Source organism: Periplaneta americana, chromosome 15, assembly GCF_040183065.1.
Source record: "Periplaneta americana isolate PAMFEO1 chromosome 15, P.americana_PAMFEO1_priV1, whole genome shotgun sequence".
Classification (NCBI taxonomy): Eukaryota; Metazoa; Arthropoda; class Insecta; order Blattodea; family Blattidae; genus Periplaneta; species Periplaneta americana.
In genome coordinates this window covers 93,643,801-93,667,878 of record NC_091131.1, presented here as the reverse complement: position 1 = coordinate 93,667,878, position 24,078 = coordinate 93,643,801, and the positions used below count along the sequence as shown (strand labels likewise).

General features: G+C 36.0%; 1 protein-coding gene across 1 annotated transcript in view; it reads left to right on the top strand.

The window, feature by feature from the left end:
• Window positions 1-18,496, top strand: part of LOC138715204 (WD repeat-containing protein 5 homolog) — a 58,203-nt gene extending 39,707 nt beyond the window's left edge. Inside the window, exons 5-6 of the mRNA XM_069847850.1 lie at window positions 14,009-14,239; window positions 18,296-18,496. Of these exons, the coding sequence (XP_069703951.1) occupies window positions 14,009-14,239; window positions 18,296-18,406 (342 nt within the window). The 3' untranslated portion in view covers window positions 18,407-18,496. The remainder of the gene's footprint in view (window positions 1-14,008; window positions 14,240-18,295) is intronic.
• The last annotated feature ends 5,582 nt before the right edge of the window (window positions 18,497-24,078 follow it).

The following is a 24,078-nucleotide window of genomic DNA, read 5'->3' as shown; positions in this document are numbered from 1 at the left end:
CTTGACCCCACATTAATTCCTCCTACTGTTTGTTGTTTCCATAATGTAATCATGTATGTATTTATTCACACTGCAAATGGGTATATACCCGGTGGCAGTGGTAACTAATTACACTCAATAATGACAATTAATAATAAACACAACTAATAAAAAACTATTAATAATAATAATAATAATAATAATAATAATAATAATAATAATATGTCATCAATGTATAAATTAAAAAGAGCGGTTGACATTGGGCAACCTTGTCTAACACCTTTTGAAATTATTATAGGCTCTCAGTTATTTATGTTTATTTTAGTTTTTACATATAGATTTCTAATTACATTTATTAAATATGTTGGCACTCCTTTATTTTCTAATATTTCCCATAATTTTGTTCTACATACCTTGTCAAAGGATTTTTCTTATAGTCTATAAAGAGAATGTGTGTTTCTAGGTTGTACTCTCTGCGTACATAATTTTAAAATAAAATAATTATCTGGGTTTTCCTTTATAAACAACAACTTTGACAGTTGTAACGATTAACTTAAAAATAGTATGAGATTGAAATAGCAGAATGACTGTTTCAACTATGAACGATATAGACTACATCCAACAGCACTTTTAATTCAGTATGCTAACTTCGCCTGCCAGTTTAATTCTGTAGAGAGGTTTGAAGTACAGTTCATTAAACATGCTGAAGTTAAAGTTGCATCCAAATCAAAGAATTCGAAGATTTCCTCTAGATCAATTTAAAGTGCAGAATGGTAGATTGTTTTGCAAGCTTTGTTCTGAATTTATTAATTTAGAGAAGATATCTGTAGTGCAGAAACACGTAGGAAGTGCAAAACATTACAAAAGAAAACACGAACATGTTATGCCAGAGTCGAGTACAGGAATAGGTTCAACAGCTACTCAAGAAAGAATGAAGGAAATGGTAAATGTCTTCACTGCAGTTGGAATTCCTCTCCATATTTTTCGCAATGAAATGTTTCGAAACTTGATAACAACTTCTACAAATCTGACATCGGTTCCGTGTGAAACTACCATTAGAAAATATCTTCTTGAGTCCTTTTTTTAACATGCGCCGGTGCACATTTATAGCCGCAGCTCGTTAGCGCACCGAACGCCTTGGATGACATGCCACAGATTTCCGAACGCGCTCGATATTTTCCTCACTTCTGATGTTCCTACGGCAATCACAGGATGCATAAAATTTTACTGAGGAGCCACTGACTACGAACTCCCTCATCCATTGTCAAATAAGATTTGCACTTGGACACTGATTAATGTCAGTGTTGCCAATTCAGCGGTTTTCCTGCTAGATCTGGCCTTTTTTCCGAGTTAGTTTAGCGGGTAATATTGATGAAATTTGTATTGCTGATATAGGGATTTAGCGGGTATTTTTAGCACTTACAGCGGGAAAATATCACTTTACATTGACAGTAAGTAATTTGGCGGTTTGTGCACCGTTTCATAGGAATCAAGTTGAGAACAATGTGCACGAAATCGACGTCGAACAGACATGAAAGAACGGTTGTTCTCGTAAAATGTCCTTACAAAAAACACACATTGTTCACCAGTGAAACGATCCATTGCTGCTAAGTTTCCTAGACCACTTCTACCACTGAAAGTTTGTCACAAATTCCCCGTTATAATATATGGCGCGTTATTTGAACAACAAAAACGCATTCCTTTCAGAGTCACCCTGCACTTTAGGAGATGGTAGTATGAACTATTCCCAGTAAAAAAATCATAATTATTATAAACATGTGTTCAATTTTCAATAATGGGTATGGAAATACGGCTGTTTCAATGTTACGCATTACAAGCCATACAAATGGTATGATGCAATGACAAATATTCTACGTACTTGTGACAACGTGTAAAGGAGTAGTACTGAGATCGTCTGAGGTAGCATTGTTCATGATGGGTCTAAAGAAACAACTGTTATAGTCATATAGTAGTTCCCTTGGCTACTAGGATGGACATATTCTTCCAGCATAACGGAGCCCCTGTACATTTTAGCCGTCAGGTGACAAAGCATCTCATATCTCTACTGTCTATTGTAATTGGGGGCTTTGTCCTGTTATAGACATAAATAAATAAATAAATAAATAAATAAATAAATAAATAAATAAATAAAATAAATATTCCCGAACAGTGGGTCGGCCGTGGTGGTCACACCTTATTCCGGTCTGCGATGGCGGATGAAAGGCGAACTGTACAAAAACAAAGTAAACACAAGAACAAACTCTTGCATGGCTGAGTGATCAGTAATCAGACGGTCCGGGTTCGAGTCCCGGTCAGGCCTAGTCACACTTGTGGCGGACAAGGTCGTAGTTAGGGCTTTTGTCGGGGTTCTCTCGTTTCCCCATATTAGACATCTACATGATTCCTTCAACATTTCTACATTTCGTCATCATTCCATAGCATTCTCCGAACGCCGACTGACAACGCATAGAGGAAGCTGGCCTAGGGACGAGGGGGGTTGCCTGCTCGAAACCTGGGTACGCAGCGAATCTTAGTGTAGCCAGTCGGTGTGGGTTTGGGAATACGCCTAGCTTGAGGGTTAGAGCAATAGATCGTAAAATGTCGCAGTGCTGAATCGTAGCACTTCCATTCCATTCCAAACACAAGAGCGAATTGAGCCGTTCAGAGCAGAAGTGGTGTAAGTCAAAATTGGGTGATGAAATGAGGTTTAAAGTAAAAATTCTGTCAAATACAGCGCAAAGTAGCAATTAATATGTCCTTCGTGCTATCCACTGACTACTAATAGTTTAAATAAAATGAATATTAATTGCTACTTTGCGCTGTATTTTACAGAATGTTGACTTTAGCCCTCATTACTCATTTTTGACTTGCACCACTTCTGCTCTCAACGGCTCAATTAGTCGTACGTATTATGAGCAGTGCTTCCCTCAGGAAAGAAAAAAACTACAAAACGACCAATTTTGTCACTTGTTATGTTTAACATTCGAACTGCTGTATCTCCACACCTATCGAAAACTGAACACATATTTATAATACATTATGGACTTTTCACTGAGAATAGTCCATACTACTTCTCCCTATAATATTAAATCTATTCCTCTGAATCAGCCTTTAGATTAGAACGCAAAGAATTGAATAACTTGGCTATTTAGTAAGCATTTATTCTTACAGAATTTTAAGAAAATATTAGAGTGGGCATCAGAAGCAAGACATTCTAAAGGAAGCTCGAGACTTTGATGCTATATTATGTCGGTGAAGATTTAAATATTTCAAGAGTGAAAGACTGGAAACAAAGCGCTAGAGACAGGAATGTCTGGAATAAATTAGTTTATTAATATATACAAAGGATTGAGAAGCTAAAATAAGACGAACAAGAGTAATACTGGAGCTACTATGTTAAGAGAATGTATCTGCGTACATATGGGAAGTTGGAATATACGGGTAGGCCTACGTCTCAAGTACGAACCAGAAAGTGCATGTGGGAGTCTTCATACCACGATGCTCGGCTTATCAAAAATGACTTTCTTGCAAGCATATGTCATGTTCACGAAACGTGCTGTCATGCACAAATGTGGCATCTCACAAGCCACCCACCGTTACGGAAAAAAAAAAAAAAACAAGCATTTCCATCTTTCATTGCGAACAAAAGAATTTTCTGCTCAGATTTCTATACGGGAATGAGAGGAAGTTTCTACATCACTCTTAAAACATAATAATTTTATGCCAAAAGAACACAACTGCAATTAATGTGTGATTCAACGTCTATTTGAAAGTACTTGACAGGAATTTAAAAAAATCATTAGACTTAATACTGTTTTTTTTTTCTATGATAGCAACGAAAGTTATTATTGGTTACTCAGGAGAAGATGAAATATGAACTTCTTGACTGTGACTGCTGAAATTATTATAAACAACACTCAGATAAACATCGGTTATTAGTTTATTACTCATGCCGAAAACGCTAGTTACAATATGCATGTGGTCGGCCTAGGAGGCGCAGTCGGTAGATTGCTGGCTTTCTGTGCCCGAGGTTAAGGGTTCGATCCCGGCCCAGGTCAAGGCATTTAAAGCCTTGGTTTTTCTGAACCGACGCATACGACGTGCGAGGCCCGCCTCGCACAAATCTGGATTACACTAGAGATAGTGAGTGGTTTCTATTAGTGCGAGATGCGAGGTCTGTGCACCTCGCCGCCATAGAAACCACTCACTATCTCTCGTGTAGTCCAGTTTTGTGCGAGGCGGGCCTCGCACCTCGCACGTCGTATGCGTCGGTTCAGAAAAACCAAGGCTTTAGTGTGCTTAAATGCGACAGGTTCATGTCAGTAGATTTACTGGGACGTAAAAGAACTCCTGCGGGATAAAATTCCGGCACACCGGCGACGCTGATATAACTTCGGCAATTGCGAACGTCGTTAAATAAAACATAATTAAAAAAATGCATGTGGAAATTAAAGGATACTATTGTCATAATGCAAAAATTAACAAGTGTTTAATCTAGTACGAATTGTAATAATTGTAATTAATAGTTTAATTCCTCATTTTTTAAGCAGAAGAGCAATTCACTAGCAACTGATTACATCTGCATACCTACTTTTTAATGGATAGTATCGCAACTGCGTCACGTAATGTAAGCACTGATATCACTAACACACTTCCCTCTGCCACCTCATCTCCCGCCTTTGATCTCTCAAGAATTCCACCACAGGAATGAAAATAGATACTACTATACAAATATTAACACTTTATTCAACGACGTTTTAAACTGCAGATGTTATTCAGCGTCGAAAGTCAGTGTGAGCGAGGAAGGGCCGACAAATTTTGTTTGTAGCCCTCTATCATAGATTCCTAGGTGACATAAATCTACCACATGGGACCAAAACCTTTACTTTCCTCCAGGAAGAAGCCATTATAAATATTTTTTCGTCCATTGAAATTCGTTTGAGAGTTTGAATCTGTTAGCCCCGAATACAATAGCCAGGATATCAACGCGAGATCTTCGAGGAAGACCCATACAAACCAAATGAAAGAAGGTCCAAGAAATCACCTGATATGATTGCGATGTAAGGCAAAGTTATTCACATGATTTTACGTCATTTTCACCAAGCTTTGTTGTCGTAACAGCAACCATAATGTTTCAGTTGACTGTCTTATGACCGCGGCGAGAGTTCAAATACCGGCGATGACGAAGTTGTATTTGTAATAGATAAAGCTAAGATTGTGATGATTTCCCTCGGGAGTCTGCTGTTTTACCCTCGTCATTCCACCAACAATGTCGGCAATTGTCATTTCATTATCAACTACGTCTCGAAAAATTCGCCAATTCGTAAATGGGAAATGTGCAGAAAATGAAGAGATGCTGAATTATATATATATATATATATATATATATAAAGGGTGTAAGTCACAAATTGAAAGTTTTGAGTAGAGTAAAGCAAACTTCGAAATAAGGATCAATATCAATAATTACGGCGGGCTGTAAATCTAAAGCTCTACATGATTATGGAAGAGAAAAAACAAATATCCTTTATACCATCTGAAGAAGTAGGCCTATATTTTTTCTATTCATATAAAGATCATAACTCAGAACCACCAATTTATGATTTAAGCCCTCTTTGCCGCGCACAATAGATATATAACCTAAAGATATATGAACTAACAGCAGAGTCCGTATAGGCCAGTATCTGATGCTTTTCCAATTCACTGGGGGCTAAAGCAAGGAGATACACTATCACCTTTACTTTTTAACTTCGCTCTAGAATAGGAAAGTTCAGGATAACAGACAGGGTTTGGAGTTGAATGGGCTACATCAGCTTCTTGTCTATGCGGATGACGTGAATATGTTAGGAGAAAATCTAGAAACGATTAGGGAAAACACGGAAATTTTACTTGAAGCAAGTAAAGCGATAGGTTTGGAAATAAATCCCGAAAAGACAAAGTATATGACTATGTCTCGTGACCAGAATATTGTACGAAATGGAAACATAAAAATTGGAGATTTATCCTTCGAAGAAGTGGAAAAATTCAAATATCTTGGAGAAACAGTAACAAATATAAATTACACTCGGAAGGAAATTAAACGCAGAATAAATATGGGAAATGCCTGTTATTATTCGGTTGAGAAGCTTTTGTCATCTGATCTGCTGTCAAAAAATCTGAAAGTTAAAATTTATAAAACAGTTATATTACCGGTTGTTCTTTATGGTTGTGAAACTTGCACTCTCACTTCGAGAGAGGAACAGAGATTAAGTGTGTTTGAGAATAAGGTGTTTGGGAAAATATTTGGGGCTAAGAGGGATGAAGTTAATTAGGAACATTAAATCCAGACGTTTGAGATGGGCAGGGCATGTAGCACGTATCGGCGAATCCAGAAATGCATATAGAGTGTTAGTTGGGAGACCGGAGGGAAAAAGACCTTTAGGGAGGCCGAGACGTAGATGGGAGGATAATATTAAAATGGATTTGAGGGAGGTGGGGTATGATGATAGGGACTGGATTAATCTTGCACAGGATAGGGACCGATGGCGGGCTTATGTGAGGGCGGCAATGAACCTTCGGGTTCCTTGAAAGCCATTTGTAAGTAAGTAGGTAAAGATATATTATGAACTTTCTTTTACGCTAGGTAAATTCAAAATTTTATAAATGAAAGGAAAGAGTTTCTGTAAGCCAGTTTGTAAAAATTATGAATTAGTTATACTGAATTATATACAGGCCTACAGAGTGAAGAAAAAATGCATTCGGCGTTACGATTATTTTTCAAAATTGAAGACAATTTTATATTTACATATGTTTACAATCTTGCATTTTTTCCTCAGTAATATGGACTAAAATTTTACTGATGTTTCTTTCAGAAGTATAATAACTCAGCGATGCTTCTTGGGTAATTATGTTAAGAGTTCTGGCACATATAAACAGAATATCGAGTTCTGCCCTAAACCTTTTCTTATTTTTAGTCAAATTACAAGATTGTTTTGTTGTATTTTCTTTCGCTACGTTCTTAGGCAATGAATTCTGTATTAAATTAAATTAAACAAAAATCTGAACTGAAAAATTACTGGATTTCTCTTAGTTTAATAATTGTAACATAAATAGCAACAAAAATAATAGTAATCAATTGTGTATTGCAAGAAGTAATAAAGCATTCTGAACTGAAACGTTATTGCATTTTTCTTGGTCGAATAATATAACGCAAATAGCAACAAAAATAAACCATTGCTATAATATATTTCTAAAGGAACATCAGTATATAATATTTACACTGTTATCGTAAGATGAATTTTAACTCACATTTTTAAGAAGAATAGGTATGCAATATTTGGAATTAATCCAAGTAGGAAATTCAAAGAACCGTATAGTAGAAGTGTGTCGTAATATTTCTTCATCCCATATTAAGTACATTATTACATCTACGTTAATTGTAATTATGTAATTTCAATTAAACATCGACATTATAGAACACTGCCAACAAACTGGAGTTAAAAACAAATGATATGCATATTTAACATTATATCCATCTCTTCCCAGTTTAAACAATTACGTAATTCTATTACGGTCTGCTTAAGTGCAGTCGCTAAGCTACACTGTATAATTTAATTAATTACATTGCATATGTGAACTATATTATTATGTAAAATCGAGAGAATTTATATCAAATCCACAGGAAAATTCAGCACCGAAAATGAATACATTTAATAAAGTTGCCATTTTTTTCTGACAAGAGAACTATAAATGAGTTGATGTAGAAACCTTCCCTCAAATTTCGAATACCTACCTTTCCACAGCAGAAGAGAAAATGTAGAGTCTATGCGCGGCAGAGATGAAATTTCATAAGTTGCAAGTGCGTAGTAGGCCTAATATTGTTTAATATTCATGCAATAAGATGATAAATTAGGATTAAATTGAGCACTTTTATACTCAATACTGTTTCTAGAATTTAAAAACGAACAATTATTGCTTTATAATAGATAAGATAAGATATGAAAAATTAAGACACAAAACCAAATTTATCGTTTATAAAGTTTGCTTTTCAAATATTTTATGAGCACTTTTATTTGATTCGACACCTGTTCGTTCAGTTGGTGCACTCGTTGATTGTTGCCAGTATAGGAACATAACCAAGTAAAAAAATGAATATGAGACAGATTATTCCATGATCTTACAACACAATCAGCGAATTCTGGCAACAGATAGACGTTGTTGAGATATAACTATGTGCGTAGTTTGAGGGAACGTTTCAGCATGAACCCATTAACAGTAACTTTGTGAGTAAAATATGTGGAGTTAGGCTTACCTTACACTCACAAATACACAAAAACCAGTCGAATACAGTATTCTTAGCAAAAACGAGGCCGGACTACATGACAAATAAATTATTAAACATCTCGATTACACAACTTTTAACACTGTATCACTTCGGAATATGTATTATATGACTTTCTTGTGTTAAATTCTATTGTACCTGGTTTACATGTTTCGACCTTTTATTGATCATCCTCAGAACTGGTCGTTGTTTGTCTTGGCGCCTCTTGTTTTGTTTCCTGTGAGTGTGTCTTCTACATTACACCACACGAACACAACCTCACAGGAAACAAAACAACAGGCGCCAAGACCAACAACGACCAGTTCTGAGGATGACCCATAAAAGGTTAAAACATGTAAACCAGGTACGATAGAATTTAACACAAGAAAGTCATATAATACATATTCCGAAATTATTAAACCTGAAATAATGAGCGAACTTGGACTGAAAGTAATATTTTGAATGTAATTCCGGCCTCAAAATTTCAAAATTCTCTTCCGAGAAATATAATTTACATTTTCACTTTTAACATGCAAGCTTCCAAGCCCTTTCTGAGGATATGTGTACTACTTCACAACAATGATAAGATTTTAAGCAATATTTAGCACAAATGTAGCATGATATAAAATACAGGTTGAGCCGTAAGTAAGGTCATTAATACTGGCGGATGATTCCTTTAGTAAAGAGCAACGAAAAAGTCAAATACCACCTAGATGCTTTTTCAATAGTTTTTCAGAAAAATGTGCATTTTAAAATACATGAATTATGAGATCGTGCAATGACGTGTAATCAGCAGGGAGTGCACATAAGGCTGTGTTGCTCTGAAAAATCCCTTCACCTGGCTTGTTATGAACAGGGAAGTTGATGGTCATTGCCACGTACATTGCTTTTACATCTCGTAAGAAAAAATACAGATTATATAAGTACCGTTTAATTTTTATGTTTAGTCTGTGTTAAAGAGCTCACTGCTCATTTAACGTTAAGTAAATCTTGGAAAATTTAAAAATAAACCCTACAACCTAATGTTAATTAAATGTTCCGAAAACACAGACAATAAGATACCCTTATTTCAAACTAAAGTGAAAAGATTAAGACATATTTATACTCTTCCATTTCAATTGAATCTTCTAGAGAACATATACATTAATGCTTATGTCACGTTATAAAAACAAAATTTTAAAACATTTAAAACTCTAAAGGAAAAAGTAAACTTACAACATGCTTACTTTACGTTAAAGGTACTAAATTAAAAATATATATACTTTTTAAACTCTTCGATTTAATTTTAATTAAATATTCGGTGAATATAGACAACAAGAAAATCTTATTTTACGTTATAGAAATGTAATAAATGCTTTTAAAAATATTCATTCGTCTTACTACAAGCATTTTCTTCAGCCAATTAGAAATAGATCCCTCCCACTTCAATTTTTAAAGTAGTAACCGTTAAACTTACATAGACTACAAAAAATCGAATTTCCCTTAAAAGCAATTTAGTATTTATTGTTGATAGTTCACAAAAGTACATAAACTTAATAGTTTAAAATTGACCTATATACGAATAGTAATTTAAACACTTACAAGCAATTGTGTGTGTTCCCTATTTCTCGTTGTCTCATCCATCTCTCGCATTACGCGAGTTGCATCTCTCCAACCTTTACAGGGTTGTCAGAGTGCATCAAGTTTTAAAATTCCTTTGCAGACCGAAAAGTTACATTTGTTGGGATCAAATTTCTTCACATTTAAAGAACAAAACTAAAATTCTTTCAATCGTTTATCATCATAATACACTGCTCTCTTAAACTAACTGAGCATATCGGGAATTAATTCAATAGTTTTCCCAAAATACGCTATGAAATGTTTCGTATAAAATGTGTTTTTTTTTCTCGAAAAGAAATTAAAAACGAGCAAAATTGTATTAAACGTTTTTGTTTAAAATATCTCAAAGAATAATCCCTTGAAATTAATGACATTACTTACGGTTGACTCTGTATAACTCCTTCTGGGAATATAACTAAATAACATTTTCATTTTATCTTTATGTAATGAAAGAAACAGATTATTTTCTTAGCCGTTTTAAGCAATGTTTAGTGCAAATTTAGCATGAAATGAGATAAACTCGCTTCGGGAATGTAGTAAAATAATATTTTCATTTTGCATTTCATCTTATGTAAATTGAAAGCAACAGAAGTTTATTCTCTTAGTCGTTTTAAGCAATGGTTAGTGCAAAATTAATATAGATGAGATTAGGTAAAGTTGCTTCGGGAATGTAATGAAATAATATTTTCATTTTGTATTTCATCTTATGTAAATTGAAAGCGACAGAAGGTTATTCTCTTAGCCGTTTTATGCAATGGTTAGTGCAAATTTAGCGTGAGATGAGATAAGATAAACTTGCTTCGGGAATGTAATGAAATAATATTTTAATTTTGCACTTTTTCCTATGTAATTGAAGAAACGGTCAGTAAGTACCTTAATGTTTTGTGTACTTATAGCGTGAGATAAGATAAGCACACTTTTATAAAAATGGTGTCTGTTAGAGATGAACAACGATCGAGAAAGCGAGACTAACAGCGTCCGCAAAGCCGAAAACCCGCACGACAATGTTGTATTACGTCGTGTCCTAGACGTAAAGTCTACCGAGACTCGATATTGATCATCTCCCGAAGTCTCGAAGTCAAGCAGCCTTCAATCGCTACAGTTGTTTACACCTGGCTGAACTTTTAACTACTTTCGCAACTGTTATATATGTATAAACAATCAAGTAGCCTATTTGAAACATCTCTACCTTTCAGTGTATAAATCCGTGTCCCAGTCTTTATTTAATTAGTAGGCCTTTATTAAAATGCTAGGGATTTTCTTTTTATATGTTTAAGATCAAGTGTGCAATCTCAAGTAAAAAGATGTTAATGTCATGTTTTATGTTTCTTAGAAATGCAAATTTATTTGAGAATTGTTTTTTTCTATTTATATAACCATAGGTAATATCATATAATAGTACCAGAACATTTTGATAACTAAGATATGTTCTATTTTGTCTTTTTGTCTCATTTAAACATTTATGTTATTTATTTCAATGATGTATGTTATTCAAAGTTACGAAATCTTTCCACGACCAAATGCTATTTCGAGAATGACGAACGAGACTCGAAGCGCACGCGAATGACGAGCCGAGACTCGAAAGACAAATGCAACGAACACAGCGAGCGAGAGCGGCAGTTAGCTTTATTCATCTCTAATGTCTGTACTATTTCCTTCTATACTAGTTCTTATACAGGGACATCATTTTATTTTTACTTCAATTTTTATTGTACCTGAGTTTTTGAATGTACTTCACTCCCACCCCTTCTACTAATGAAGTTCCAACTGTTCACCAGACAGAATTAAGGCCGCGTATAGCAAACAGCACTGAGTTAGTATAGTACGTTCCAGAAATATGTTCGCGTTTTCCAGTGACGAAAGAGCTTTCAATATTGAATCATATTTTCGCACAGGTACTGTCCGTTTGCCTACGTTGCATCCCGATTTCCCCTACCTACTTCTGCACACCCCTCTGTAAAAGCTGGGCTGTCTTAGCTCTTTTCTGAAAACATTAATTTCTGTTACGAATTGGACGTTTACGTAATATGATACAACTGTTTAAAATAGGTCCTAACTTAAATAAAAGGGCCTCGTTAAGTAATTAACTGTCACGTGATTTCCACCCTTTCTACGATCCTGCGGCATAGCCACTTGGACGGACAGTAGATAGCATGTCTGAGTAATTTTATCTGTGCAGGTCGGGCAGAAGTGAAGATTGAATTTACAGTACGTAAGGTACTCTTTTATAGAGTGGTACAGAATTATTTCAACATGAGTTACTAGTACGAAGGACGAAACTGGCAATTGGAATTAGATGAAATAGTCTATAGTGCAATAATATGCACAAAAGAACTGAAGCCTGTATCGAAATGAACGGCCACCATTTTCAAAAATATGTTTAAATATTCATATTATGATTGTTTTTCATTTTAACTTCTTTCTCTATATTGTACTCTAATGTGCTGTAGAAAGTACAATATATACTGCATAATGAATACGTTCGCATGGATAACTCAATTCGTGAGTAAAAACACTTATTGTTAATACAGTACTGCATTTTGATTAAACAAAAACCTAATGAAAATTATCGAACTCAAAATCGCGATATTTCCTAGTTTACGTAAATGGATGAACTACTTTTCTTCCCTCCTGTACCTAGTAAAGTGATTTGTGTTTTACGCCAGTATCATCGAACTCCAGTTGTGGATGGGGGTAGCGAACAGTGTTTCCGGTTCTCTAAAGGTATAGCCAGGTTAATATTAAAAATGTTAGTAAAATAAAATGATGTCCCTGTATAAATAAAACAACAAAAAGTATACCTCTGAACCGATTTTAAGGAACGTTTTGTTCGATGTTGGAATAAGGATTCCAATTATTTTTCTAATTTTTTACGAGGACTTCTAACAAATTGCAATACCACAGTATAGAGCAGTTCACTCCGCATCTCAACTACCGCACTTGGGCATGGGAGGATTTTTTCCTAGACAGATTACCCTCTGCGTGGTTTAATAGATCTGAGCTTACTCCTCTTTCCCAGATTGCTACGCCCCCTCTCACGGGAACTTGCGTGGGCTTGGTTATTCTACATCCTGAAATAGAACAGTGTTGAGACAGAGAACTTACCGTTTTCCATTTATGGCTGGAAGGGTGAGATTTAATATATTTCTTATGCATACTTCCCGAATTCGCACATCATCGGATAAAGATATGATTATCGAAGACCAGATATCTATTTTAACTTTTATCGGTAACGAATGCAAGAGAACTTTGTTTCGACTAATATTTGTATTCATTTATTCTAAAAATATAACAAGTGTAAACATGTATTTCAAATTCATGTGAATGTTTATATGCTTACTAGAAGTTAATTTGTTTTACAATTCATAGTATTTCATTTTAAGACACCAGATCCAGATACAAGTTTTTCTTTATTATATTTTAATGTGGGATGTTTAAGTAGGCACCTATTTTGGAAAAATTTCAGTAACCAATTCAATTCTGTAATACCCTACCGCTCATCTTGCTTCATAAATCTTTTTACCTACCCAAGAAAGGATATATTTGGGGACGACACATAACGTCTAAGTTCCAGGAAGTAAAAGAGACACTCACCCCTTACCGCCCACTGTAAATATGAGTGAACAAAAGGCAACCTTTCTCATACAACTACTTTGTATTGTAAAAATCAAGAAGGAATAATCTCATACGCATAAGCGGACGACATAGTTGTAGGGTCTAAAGAACTCACAAAGTTACAAGAAACAATAAACATCATGCTAAATGGTGCAATAAAAACAAATTTGATATAAAAGTGGACAAGACAGAAATGATGATACTCAGGAACGGAGGAAGAGCACCAGAAACAGTAGAAATCGTCATGAAGAAGAGATAATTAAAAATTGTACCAGACTGCAAATATCTAGGCTTAACAATACAAACCAGCGCAGATATTGATATTAAATATTTTCATGATTTTACATATTTTGGTACATATTCACCTTATTTTTCTTACATAAATATGTACATATTTCACACCTTGATATTACATAAAAGTCCGGTCCCTATTCATCACTGTTACTGCCTTTTCTTTATGTCTCATATAACTAAAATGAAAATACATATGATTGGTACTTGTGTGATTCCTCGTTCCAGGAGAACGTGGTACTCACAGGATCTTGGATCGTAGCCGGAAGTCTGCAACTATGGGACATCGGCTCCGCTAAACTTATAGAGACGGTTAAGCCCTCAAATCGTCCCACAACACTTGACGGAGAATTTCTGTACGCTGTACAGTACTTCGACGGGGATCCGTACGGCGAAATGGTCTGCGCGGGAGGAAGCGGCACTGGTGCTGTGGAAGTCATCAGTCTCAAAGAGAATAGGGTCAGTTTGTGTAATCACATTGCACTGCATTAGCAGCTCTCCACATAAATATTTCTAATCATTTTCCTTCCTATATTTGAATTTCAGAAATGAAAGAAATACGAAGAATTTCAAAACGCAATAATCTTCAAGGTCATTATCATTAAAACACCATTTAAACTAGAGATGGACAACGATCGAGAAAGCGAGACTAACAGCTCCCGCAAAGCCGAAAACCCGCACGACAATGTTGTATTATGTCGCGTCCTTGACGTAAAGACTGGTTGAGTGCTTCGAGACTCGAGATTCATCACTCCCGAAGTCCCGAAGTCAAGTAGCCTTGAATCGTCACAATTGTTTATACTTAAATAAAAGGGCCTCGTTAAGTAATTAACTGTCACGTGATTTCCCCCCTTTCTACGACCCTGCGACAAAACCACTTGGACGGACAGTAGATAGCATGTCTGAGTAATTTTTATCTTTTCGGATCGGGCAGAAGTGAAGATTGAATTTACAGTACGTAAGGTACTCTTTTATAGAGTAGGTACAGAATTATTTCAACATGACTTACTAGTACGTAGTACGTAACTGGTAATTGGAATTATGTACAATAGTTTATAGTGCGATAATATGCATAAAAGAACTGAAGTCTATATCGAAATGAACGGCCACCATTTTCAAAATTGTGTTTAAATATCCATAATATGATTATTTTTCAATTTTACTTCATTCTCTATATTGTACGCTAATGTGCTGTAGACAGTATAATGTACACTGCATAATGAATACGTCAGCATGGATAACTCATTTCGTTAGTAAAACACTTATTGTTAATACAGCACTGTATTTTGGTTAAACAAAAACCTAATGAAAATTATCAAACTCATAATCGCGATATTTCCTAGCTTACGTAAATGGATAAACTAATTTTTCTTCCCTCCTATACCTAGTAAAGTGATTTGTTTGTACTTTACGCCAGTATAATCGAACTCTAGTCGTGGAAAGGGGTAGCAAACGGTATTTCCGGTTCTCAACCGTTAATCCAAGGGTATAGCCGGGTTAAGATTAGAAATGTTTGTAAAAATAAAATGATGTCCCTGTATAAAATAGTACATCATAGATCAATTCAATCCGCAGAAGAGCGATAAGCTTAAACATACGTTGGTTCGCGATAGGAAACATTAAAATCTTTTGATTAAATATAGGCCTAGTACTAATTTATAGTCCATATTACTAAAGCGATTAATTTAAAAGAATTAAATCTAACCCTCATTACTGATTTCTATAAAATCTCAATAATCGAATGCTATGGAATATGTGAAAGAGAAGACTTGAACACATCACTGGTCACCAGTTAGAAGTAACAGTTTGGGTCTCAAAACAAAGTTTTGTGTTCGGTACATTACGGGCTCTACTATGTCTTTTGATTGTAGCCTAATATTCGAATTAATTCCGGTTTTGTTCCGATATACGTTTCCCTTGCAAAGAACAGTTATATTCCTTGTAAAATGGCCTCGAATTGAAGACTTAAAGAACCCAGACAAGTTGGGACTTGCAGCAACAAGAAACTTCTACATTACGACTGATGATGACATTACCCTTGGAATGTGACATGTAATATTTAATGAATGACTCTGTGAATGCCAGGGAGTTACAACATTCACAATCGCCAACAATCATCCAAACACAAAAAATACACTGCGACAAAATCGCTATTATCTATCACACCAATTTTTCCGGAGCTGTCACAGTTCGGAGATGTAACGGAAAAACGCTGTCACACCCCACCTCTGGTATTGTGTCATTTCTCACTTGGAAATCGTCAAGTCAAAATTTGTCCTCTGATTGAGGTTCTGGCTGATATGTACATCTATTATTAGGCAGTGCTTCTCACTTGACAATATGTGTCACAGGAAGAACAATTGTTTGTATGCATCTGAAGCCTGACTAATGTAATATGTAGCTAGTCGGCGATGTATGCAATGGAGAGGGAAAGGGACTGGCTACCCTACCCCGTTATGTCCTGGCCTAGTTGCCTCATAAGTGGTACCTTCTTGGTATCACTTGCGTGGTTCAGACCTGTCTTCGGAAGTTGACTAAACAACAAGTAAAAATTATTCGGATTAATATTTTACATCACAATATTTAATAGTAATATAAATATAAAATCTTCATGGAAATCGAAAGTAGCTGTAATTAAGTTTAAAAATCCCAGTCGGAGATCAGTTCGCTGAAAATGTCAACCACGAGAAAATCCTAAAGAATTTGTAATCAATAAAGCAGGAATAGGACTGTATTCATCAGTACCTAGGCATCTCCTGATGCTATTATACATTTGTACAATTGTACATCATCACCGTAACATAATCTACGGGCTCTGGACTTGAAAAAGGACATTTAAATAAAAAAAAAAAACTGTCAAAATTGCAACGCAATAATAAGTAACTGATATCATCAAGATGACATACTTTCTCATTGTTGGCTACGTTACACATCGTCCCATGCATGTCAAAGCAATGAATTTGCAAATTTAGAGTTTCGAGAAAAACTAAGTTAAAGATTCAAATCTGGTTTAAAATTCAGGAAATGGTTTTATCCGCCAACTTTTTATTGGAATATTGCTTTATTATTTATTACAACCCTTTTAATGTTGAGGTTTTATTTCTATTTCCACTACATTCAGCTTTCGTCACTTCCATGTTTACAGCAAACATTAAAATTTAATAAAAAAAAATACACATTCAGATTCACGAATAGTTAATTATTAGAAACACTTTACACAATACAAACATTAAATGCGTAGGGATCGTCGATAATATTATAATAGCACAAAAACATTCAACCAACTGTTGCTATAATTATTCCGAAATACCTGGAGTATACACATAACATTATTAACACTATGCCAAACTCACGAATGTGCCATATTACCGATTTAACACATTTTAAATTACATAATCCGAATGAAAGCAAAATGAATATGTCACATTCATTACTTTAGTGTCCACACCGGTGGAGTAACGGTCAGCGCGTCTGGCTGCGAAACCAGGTGGCCCGGGTTCGAATCTCGGTCGGGGCAAGTTACCTGGTTGAGGTTTTTTCCGGGTTTTTCCCTCAACCCAACACGAGCAAATGCTAGGTAACTTTCGGTGCTGGACCCCGGACTCACTTCACCAGCATTATCACCTTCATATCATTCAGACGCTAAATAACCTAGATGTTGATACAGCGTCGTAAAATAACCCAATTAAAAAAATTACTTTAGCATAACTGAATAGGTAAACCAAGCACATTTATTAAATAAATTCTTACGATATTGCCATTAATTGTGAGAAAACATACTGTACATCTACTAAAACTACGTCCTGCAATGCACTTACTTGTATTGTAATAGCAGCTAGGAAGTTCGTATCGAAATTCCGATGTTGAATTCGGACTGTAACGCAACCGAATGCATAGCAGCACGCGACGTCAACATTTAACGAAGAATAATCCGGAAAAAAATAAACGTGTTACACACTCCTGTTTGCATAATTATTTAATAACAGATGAGTTTACTTTTTTTGTAATCAATCATAATATTAACATTACGTAAATAATACAATAATAACAGAATAGCTCATTTTGTTCAGAAACTAAAATAATAATATAAATTAACAATATTCTTCAAACTATTCAAGACTCTACGCAGCTCCACAGAATGCCACTATTCGTTGTTTGTGAACATACTGTGTATCATCTGTAGCGAACGGCAGCAGGACGAGACGCGGGTGATATCTACACTCTCGCTGTGCTCAGCTGAAATCTACTGCTTTGGTACGAACTTCCTAGCTCTGTTTACTACGATACAATATATGTTTATTTGTAGTGAAAAAGGAAACCAATCCGAAAAACAGTATGTCTTTCAAACAACTAGATTTGAACTCGGGACCTCTCGAATACGAGTCTAGTGTCTCATAGCTGTGAAACTTCGATTGGTTACAATAAAATTTAAGTTATGCCTATCTGTTTGATGAAATGTGTGTAATAGTGTACTGAAATAATGGAAAATGCCTAAATATTGTGTCTGTATTCTAGGTCCTGGGTAACTTCCGTGTCAACAAAGCAACTCAAACCATAGACAGTCACGGAAACGTTCTGGCGTTTGGCGGTGTGGACCCTGTACTCCGAATGGGAGAATTCGCCTAACAAGAATATTTCATCTTTCTTCTCTAACTGACCCTACGACGGCTGTAAGACTAGTGTGTACAGTGTAACGTGGCAATGCACAATTAAATAAACGAGTTTTTTATCACTATAATTATTTGAGCCTAATCTCAATTAATATATTTAAAAAACGGTATGGAAAAATGGAATACCTTCTTAATATGAGTTACATGGCATTTCGCAACAATACACTTCATTATGTGGGTCCAGGGGAATTTGTCACAGTACATTTCGTCACCGATCAATGTGGTCACGTTCAAATTGACACCGGTTAATTTGATCACATGTAGCACTACTGTTAATGGTAAAGTTCGTCACATGTAGCAACATTGTCACAGGCACATTAATGTCACAATGAAAAGTGTGTCATAAGTAGGTTTCGAAACTTCGGACTCAATAGAGCAGTTCAGTGGGAAATCCGCATAAAGGCGTACTGAGTAGAATGGTAAAGCGTACAGTGGGTGGGGGTACTGTAGAATGAATGCCAACAAATGAGCCGTTCAGAGCAGAAGTGGTGTAAGTCAAGAATGGGTAATGAGGGTTAAAGTGAACATTCTGTAAAATACAGCGCAAAGCAGCAATTAATATTCAATTTATTTAGACTATTACTAGTCAGTGGATAGCAAGAAGACATATTAATTGCTACGTTGCGCTGTATTTTACAGAATTCTTACTTTGAACTTCATTACTCAATTTTGACTTACACCACTTTTGCTCTGAACGGCTCAAATACGGAAAGAAAATCGCTCTGGATTTGAGGGTTCTGACGAATAATTTGGTTTTCATACAAACCCATTTTTCAAACTGTGTCTGAAACTACTACAAGGTTAGAAAAGTCAGAGCAAGAGAGCCGGAAGCCCTCAAATTAATTGAGAAAATGACGCAGAGAATTAATGAGACACCAAGTACACCGGTTACTGAACGTGTAAAACAGAAGTGGAAATCAATTATATGTAAAAATAACGGATATGGAGCATTGTGTAATATAAACAGCAAATTAGTGGACATAGAGTCGCCCGAGAATAAAGGATTGTCTCTTAGGGACTGCAATGATGTTAGGTTTTTTCGTTTTGCTCCTATCACGTCATGCGACGTAGAGCGCAGCTTCTCGCAATATAAAGTATGTTTGGCTGATAACCGAAAAAGATTTACGTTTGAGACACTGAGAATGTATCTTGTAGTACATTGCAATTCGGTACTGTAACTGAACTTCCTAAAGACGACCAATAGGATAAATGAAAAAAATTAAAATTGCTACATGTTTATTTCCACCATTAACACTGTGTACAATTAAACAAAAATGCTTATAAAAGATAGGAGAATAAATGCTTTTCACATTCTTTTGACACTGTCATTGTGTAATGTATATTTACTTTCAGAATGTACATATTTGTGTTTCCCCATACTACCGTACTCTACTCTAAATAGTAACGTTGTTACCTCAACACATCTCTACCTACCTGCAGCGAGTCAACAACCTATAGTACATGCACAGTAAACTTATTGTATCGGATCCAAAGTCTCGAAGCCTAGTCATAAGTAACGAGTCTATCGAAAAAATTAATTATTTTGGATAATTTTTTGAAATGATGTTCATCCTCACGAGAAAGAACCCTTTCCGGTGCCGTACAGTCGATTTGGAAACAAACACCCTCTCTCCTCGCTGCCAGAGCTATTAAACGAAAGAATGGTTAGTGTTTTAAACTTTATTAAAACGCATAAATGTAAAAACAGTTTCAATTGTTGACAAATTATGGTGTACAATTTTCAAAATGTCTTCCGTTCTGCTGAATGCACAAATGTAAGCGACTATCATCTCTTCATGGATCCTGGTGAGGATGTCAGGCGTAACCATTTGTATCGTGTGTTCAATTCGTTCCACTAATTCAAGAATGGCTCGTGGCTTAGTCGCATAGACACGATCCTTGATGAATTCCCAGAAAAATAAATCCAGGGGAGTCAAATCAGGTGATCGCGGAGGCCAACGGATTGGACCTGTGCGACCGATCCATCTGCCTGGAAACATTTTGTCTACGGAATAAACACCAGGCAGCAATTTTTATCTTCTGCGATAACGTTAAGCGGCTGCGTGGCATTTTATCATTCCAGTCTATCACAATAATGTGTATAGGCATGGCACTGTGCCATTATCCTTGGCATATAGAAGGCCATGCTCCAGGTCATTTTAAGTCTTTGCCGTATAGAAGGCCATGCTCCAGGTAATTTTAAGTTGGCATCAAATGCACATTATACGTGGATAAATAGCTTTCTCTGGCGGCGGGGGAAGGGGTTGTTTGTTTCCAAATCGAACGTACGTCACCGGGAAGAGTTATTTCTTGTGAGGATGAACATCATTTAAAAAATTATCCAAAATATTTGATTTTTCGTCAGACTCATTAATTATGAAAGACTCCGTACAGCTCTATCACAATATAATCTAGACTAGGGAAGAAAATTATAAAAATATTAAATTTACAAAAATGTATTTCAAGATTATGGTTGTTAAACTGTATGTTTAAAGTTTTATACAGATGACCTGCTATATTATGGCCTATGAACCGTACGCAGCCAACAATACTAATGTCTTCTTTTTCTAATTTTGATAATTATCCACAATACGAGAGATTCTTGTGTCCATTTGAATGCATTTCCTTCTCTTTCTTCAGAATCCTTCGCTGCTCAAGAAAAACGTCAATCACAGAACAAAATTTTGTGTGATAGTCGCAACTCCAAACTGCCCCGTTTTTATTAGCTCTGTGTTTAAACTGCCAAAGTTATATAGGCACTATATGTCGGTCTACTGAACAACATATCTAGTGAAATGTAATCTTTTCTTATAATTTTATTTTTAATTTGTAAAAAATAATGATAATAATCTCATATTCGTTTACATTTCCACTGAACGTGAATGTCATTGCCAATGACCTTGCGCCCAACACATAACAATACACATAGAGACACAAACAGTATTACTGACTGGACCGAGGCCAATGGAGTCCTGCAGTCCGGAGCCGTGGCGCTACTGCTCCTACGTTCGTAATTCCGCATCGCGATAGTTCACATTACGCCCGCGGCTCCACTCGCCTTGGTCGAATAATAACAAATTACTGCTTCAGCGAACGTATCGGACAAAGTAAATAGTGACTGTCTCTTCTCATTTTCAAAAAAGTTCACTCACAATTCTACGATTGCGGAATTTCAAAGCTCGTCAAACGCTACAACTGTCTCAATGTGACTGTTAACTATGTTGAAAAATAAACTAGAGTGTATACTTTCAAACGCATTGTAACACAATTCTGTAACGTCATTCACAGGTTTGCAAAAAATTAACGGAAGTTACTTTATGAATAGCCCTCGTAATATAACGATTTTTAATTGTTTCGTGTCTTGGATTGAAATATTCTTTAGAACAAAGCACGTTGTGACAATAGCATTCTCTGTGATATGTTTGCGCAACAGAAAGAGACCTTCCGACAGATTTTTTCGGATAGGATTGTAGTCTGGCAAATCCCGTCAGGCAGCGGATTAGGATATCTCATAGAGAAGGTTCGGATCAGATCGGATTGGATCGGATAAGTGAGTGCAACTTCATTTCATTCTGTGCGTGCAACATCACCCGCATTTCGTTTTGTTATATCTGATCGGATTGGATCAGAAAGTGTGTGACAAGCTTGGCAATAAGAAATTTAAGACGACCCTCTCTCTTTCACTAACTGTTCTTAACGAGCTGCCTAGAGTTTGACTGTGCTTCTTAGTTCAGGAGAGATTCGGAATGTGATCTCCGATGCCTAAAAAATAAAATAAAATAAAATAAAATAGATAGATGGAGGGATGGATGGATTGATTGATTGATGGATGGATTGATGGATTGATGGATGGATGGATGGATGGATGGATGGATGGATAGATGGATAGATAGATAGATAGATAGATAGATAGATAGATAGATAGATAGATAGATAGATAGATAGATAGATAGATAGATAGATAGATAGATAGATAGATAGATAGATACATACATACATAGACAGACAGACAGACAGACAGACAGACAGACAGACAGACAGACAGACAGACAGATAGATAGATAGATAGATAGATAGATAGATAGATAGACAGATAGATAGACAGACAGATAGATAAATAAATATACAGGGTGTAAGGGGTATAAGTGCCATTACTTTAACTCATGATTATTCATGTCATAAAGAAGAAAAAATGTCCTTACAATTTTTTTTCTAATTGCAATAGTTCACTAATTATTAAAGTTTATAATATTGGACGTTTTGCAACGTTGCTGGATAGGGAGGAATGGGTTTATAAGTACACAGTACAGCTCAAGCGGGTACAGACATACCGGTAGGCCTATAGCCAGCGCCAGAGTTTCTGGAACGTGTCCTTAAGTAAAGTTACACAACACAGAACTGCACGCATTGTATTCTTCACCTGACATAATTAGGAACATTAAATCCAGACGTTTGAGATGGGCAGGGCATGTAGCACGTATGGGCGAATCCAGAAATGCATATAGAGTGTTAGTTGGGAGACCGGAGGGAAAAAGACCTTTAGGGAGGCCGAGACGTAGATGGGAGGATAATATTAAAATGGATTTGAGGGAGGTGGGGTATGATGATAGAGACTGGATTAATCTTGCACAGGATAGGGACCGCTGGCGGGCTTATGTGAGGGCGGCAATGAACCTTCGGGTTCCTTAAAAGCCATTTGTAAGTAAGTAAGTAAGTAAGTCCTTAAGTAAAGACCCAGTCAGTGAGCATTTGTTTCCAGTGCAACTGAGAACGATACCACCCAAATACACGTCACATCAGCAATCTGCCAATCACAGTTCTTGCCTACAGACTGCGGCAAAGATAATATACTCGCTCTCAACGTTACCATTTGTTATTTCACATGCCAGAAACAGTGGCTTTAGTTATACAGATGCTCCGTTCTAATGCAGGAGCGGACCATGATAATACTGTTGTTTACATAAAACGACCAGCAAATACAAACTTTCAGTCTCATTAATAGAACATTATGGTAAATTTATATTTTATGTAACAATATTGCTCCATTTTTATTTTATGTCTAAAAATAAACAATAATGGTTTTCTGCACAAAATCACACGAACTGTTTTCTAATGCAAAAAATTTAATCTCTTCCACTTTCGTAAAGCACTATCATTTTTAAACAAATTTCTGGTTATATGATTTTCGAAACGGGGTAAGAGACTCCTAGTTTCTAAAAATCGTTGAGAAACTGCTACAAAATTCGCCGATTAGGTAACCTTCATTGAGGAAAACACTGACGGTGCAGAGGAACTCCACAAACAGACACTCCACAAATAGACGCTCACTCTCGTGTACTTCACGATACAAGGTAAGTCAACGCAACCTGTCCCGCGCTGCACAGGGCTAACCAGTTGAACCAGTGCAGTAGTGTACTCGTACACGTTGGCAGCAAGGCAGGGAACAAAAAATGTGTACTTACATTGAAGCAGAAGTTACAACTACCCAGCGTATTGGAACGGTTTAAAAAAGGTGAATCAGAGCCATCCCTCAAGAATTTGACATTTCGATCAGAACAGTGCATAGGATAAAAAAATTCATCTAATTACGAGGCATTCTGTAGTGATTATAAGAAGCTTTGTTATTAT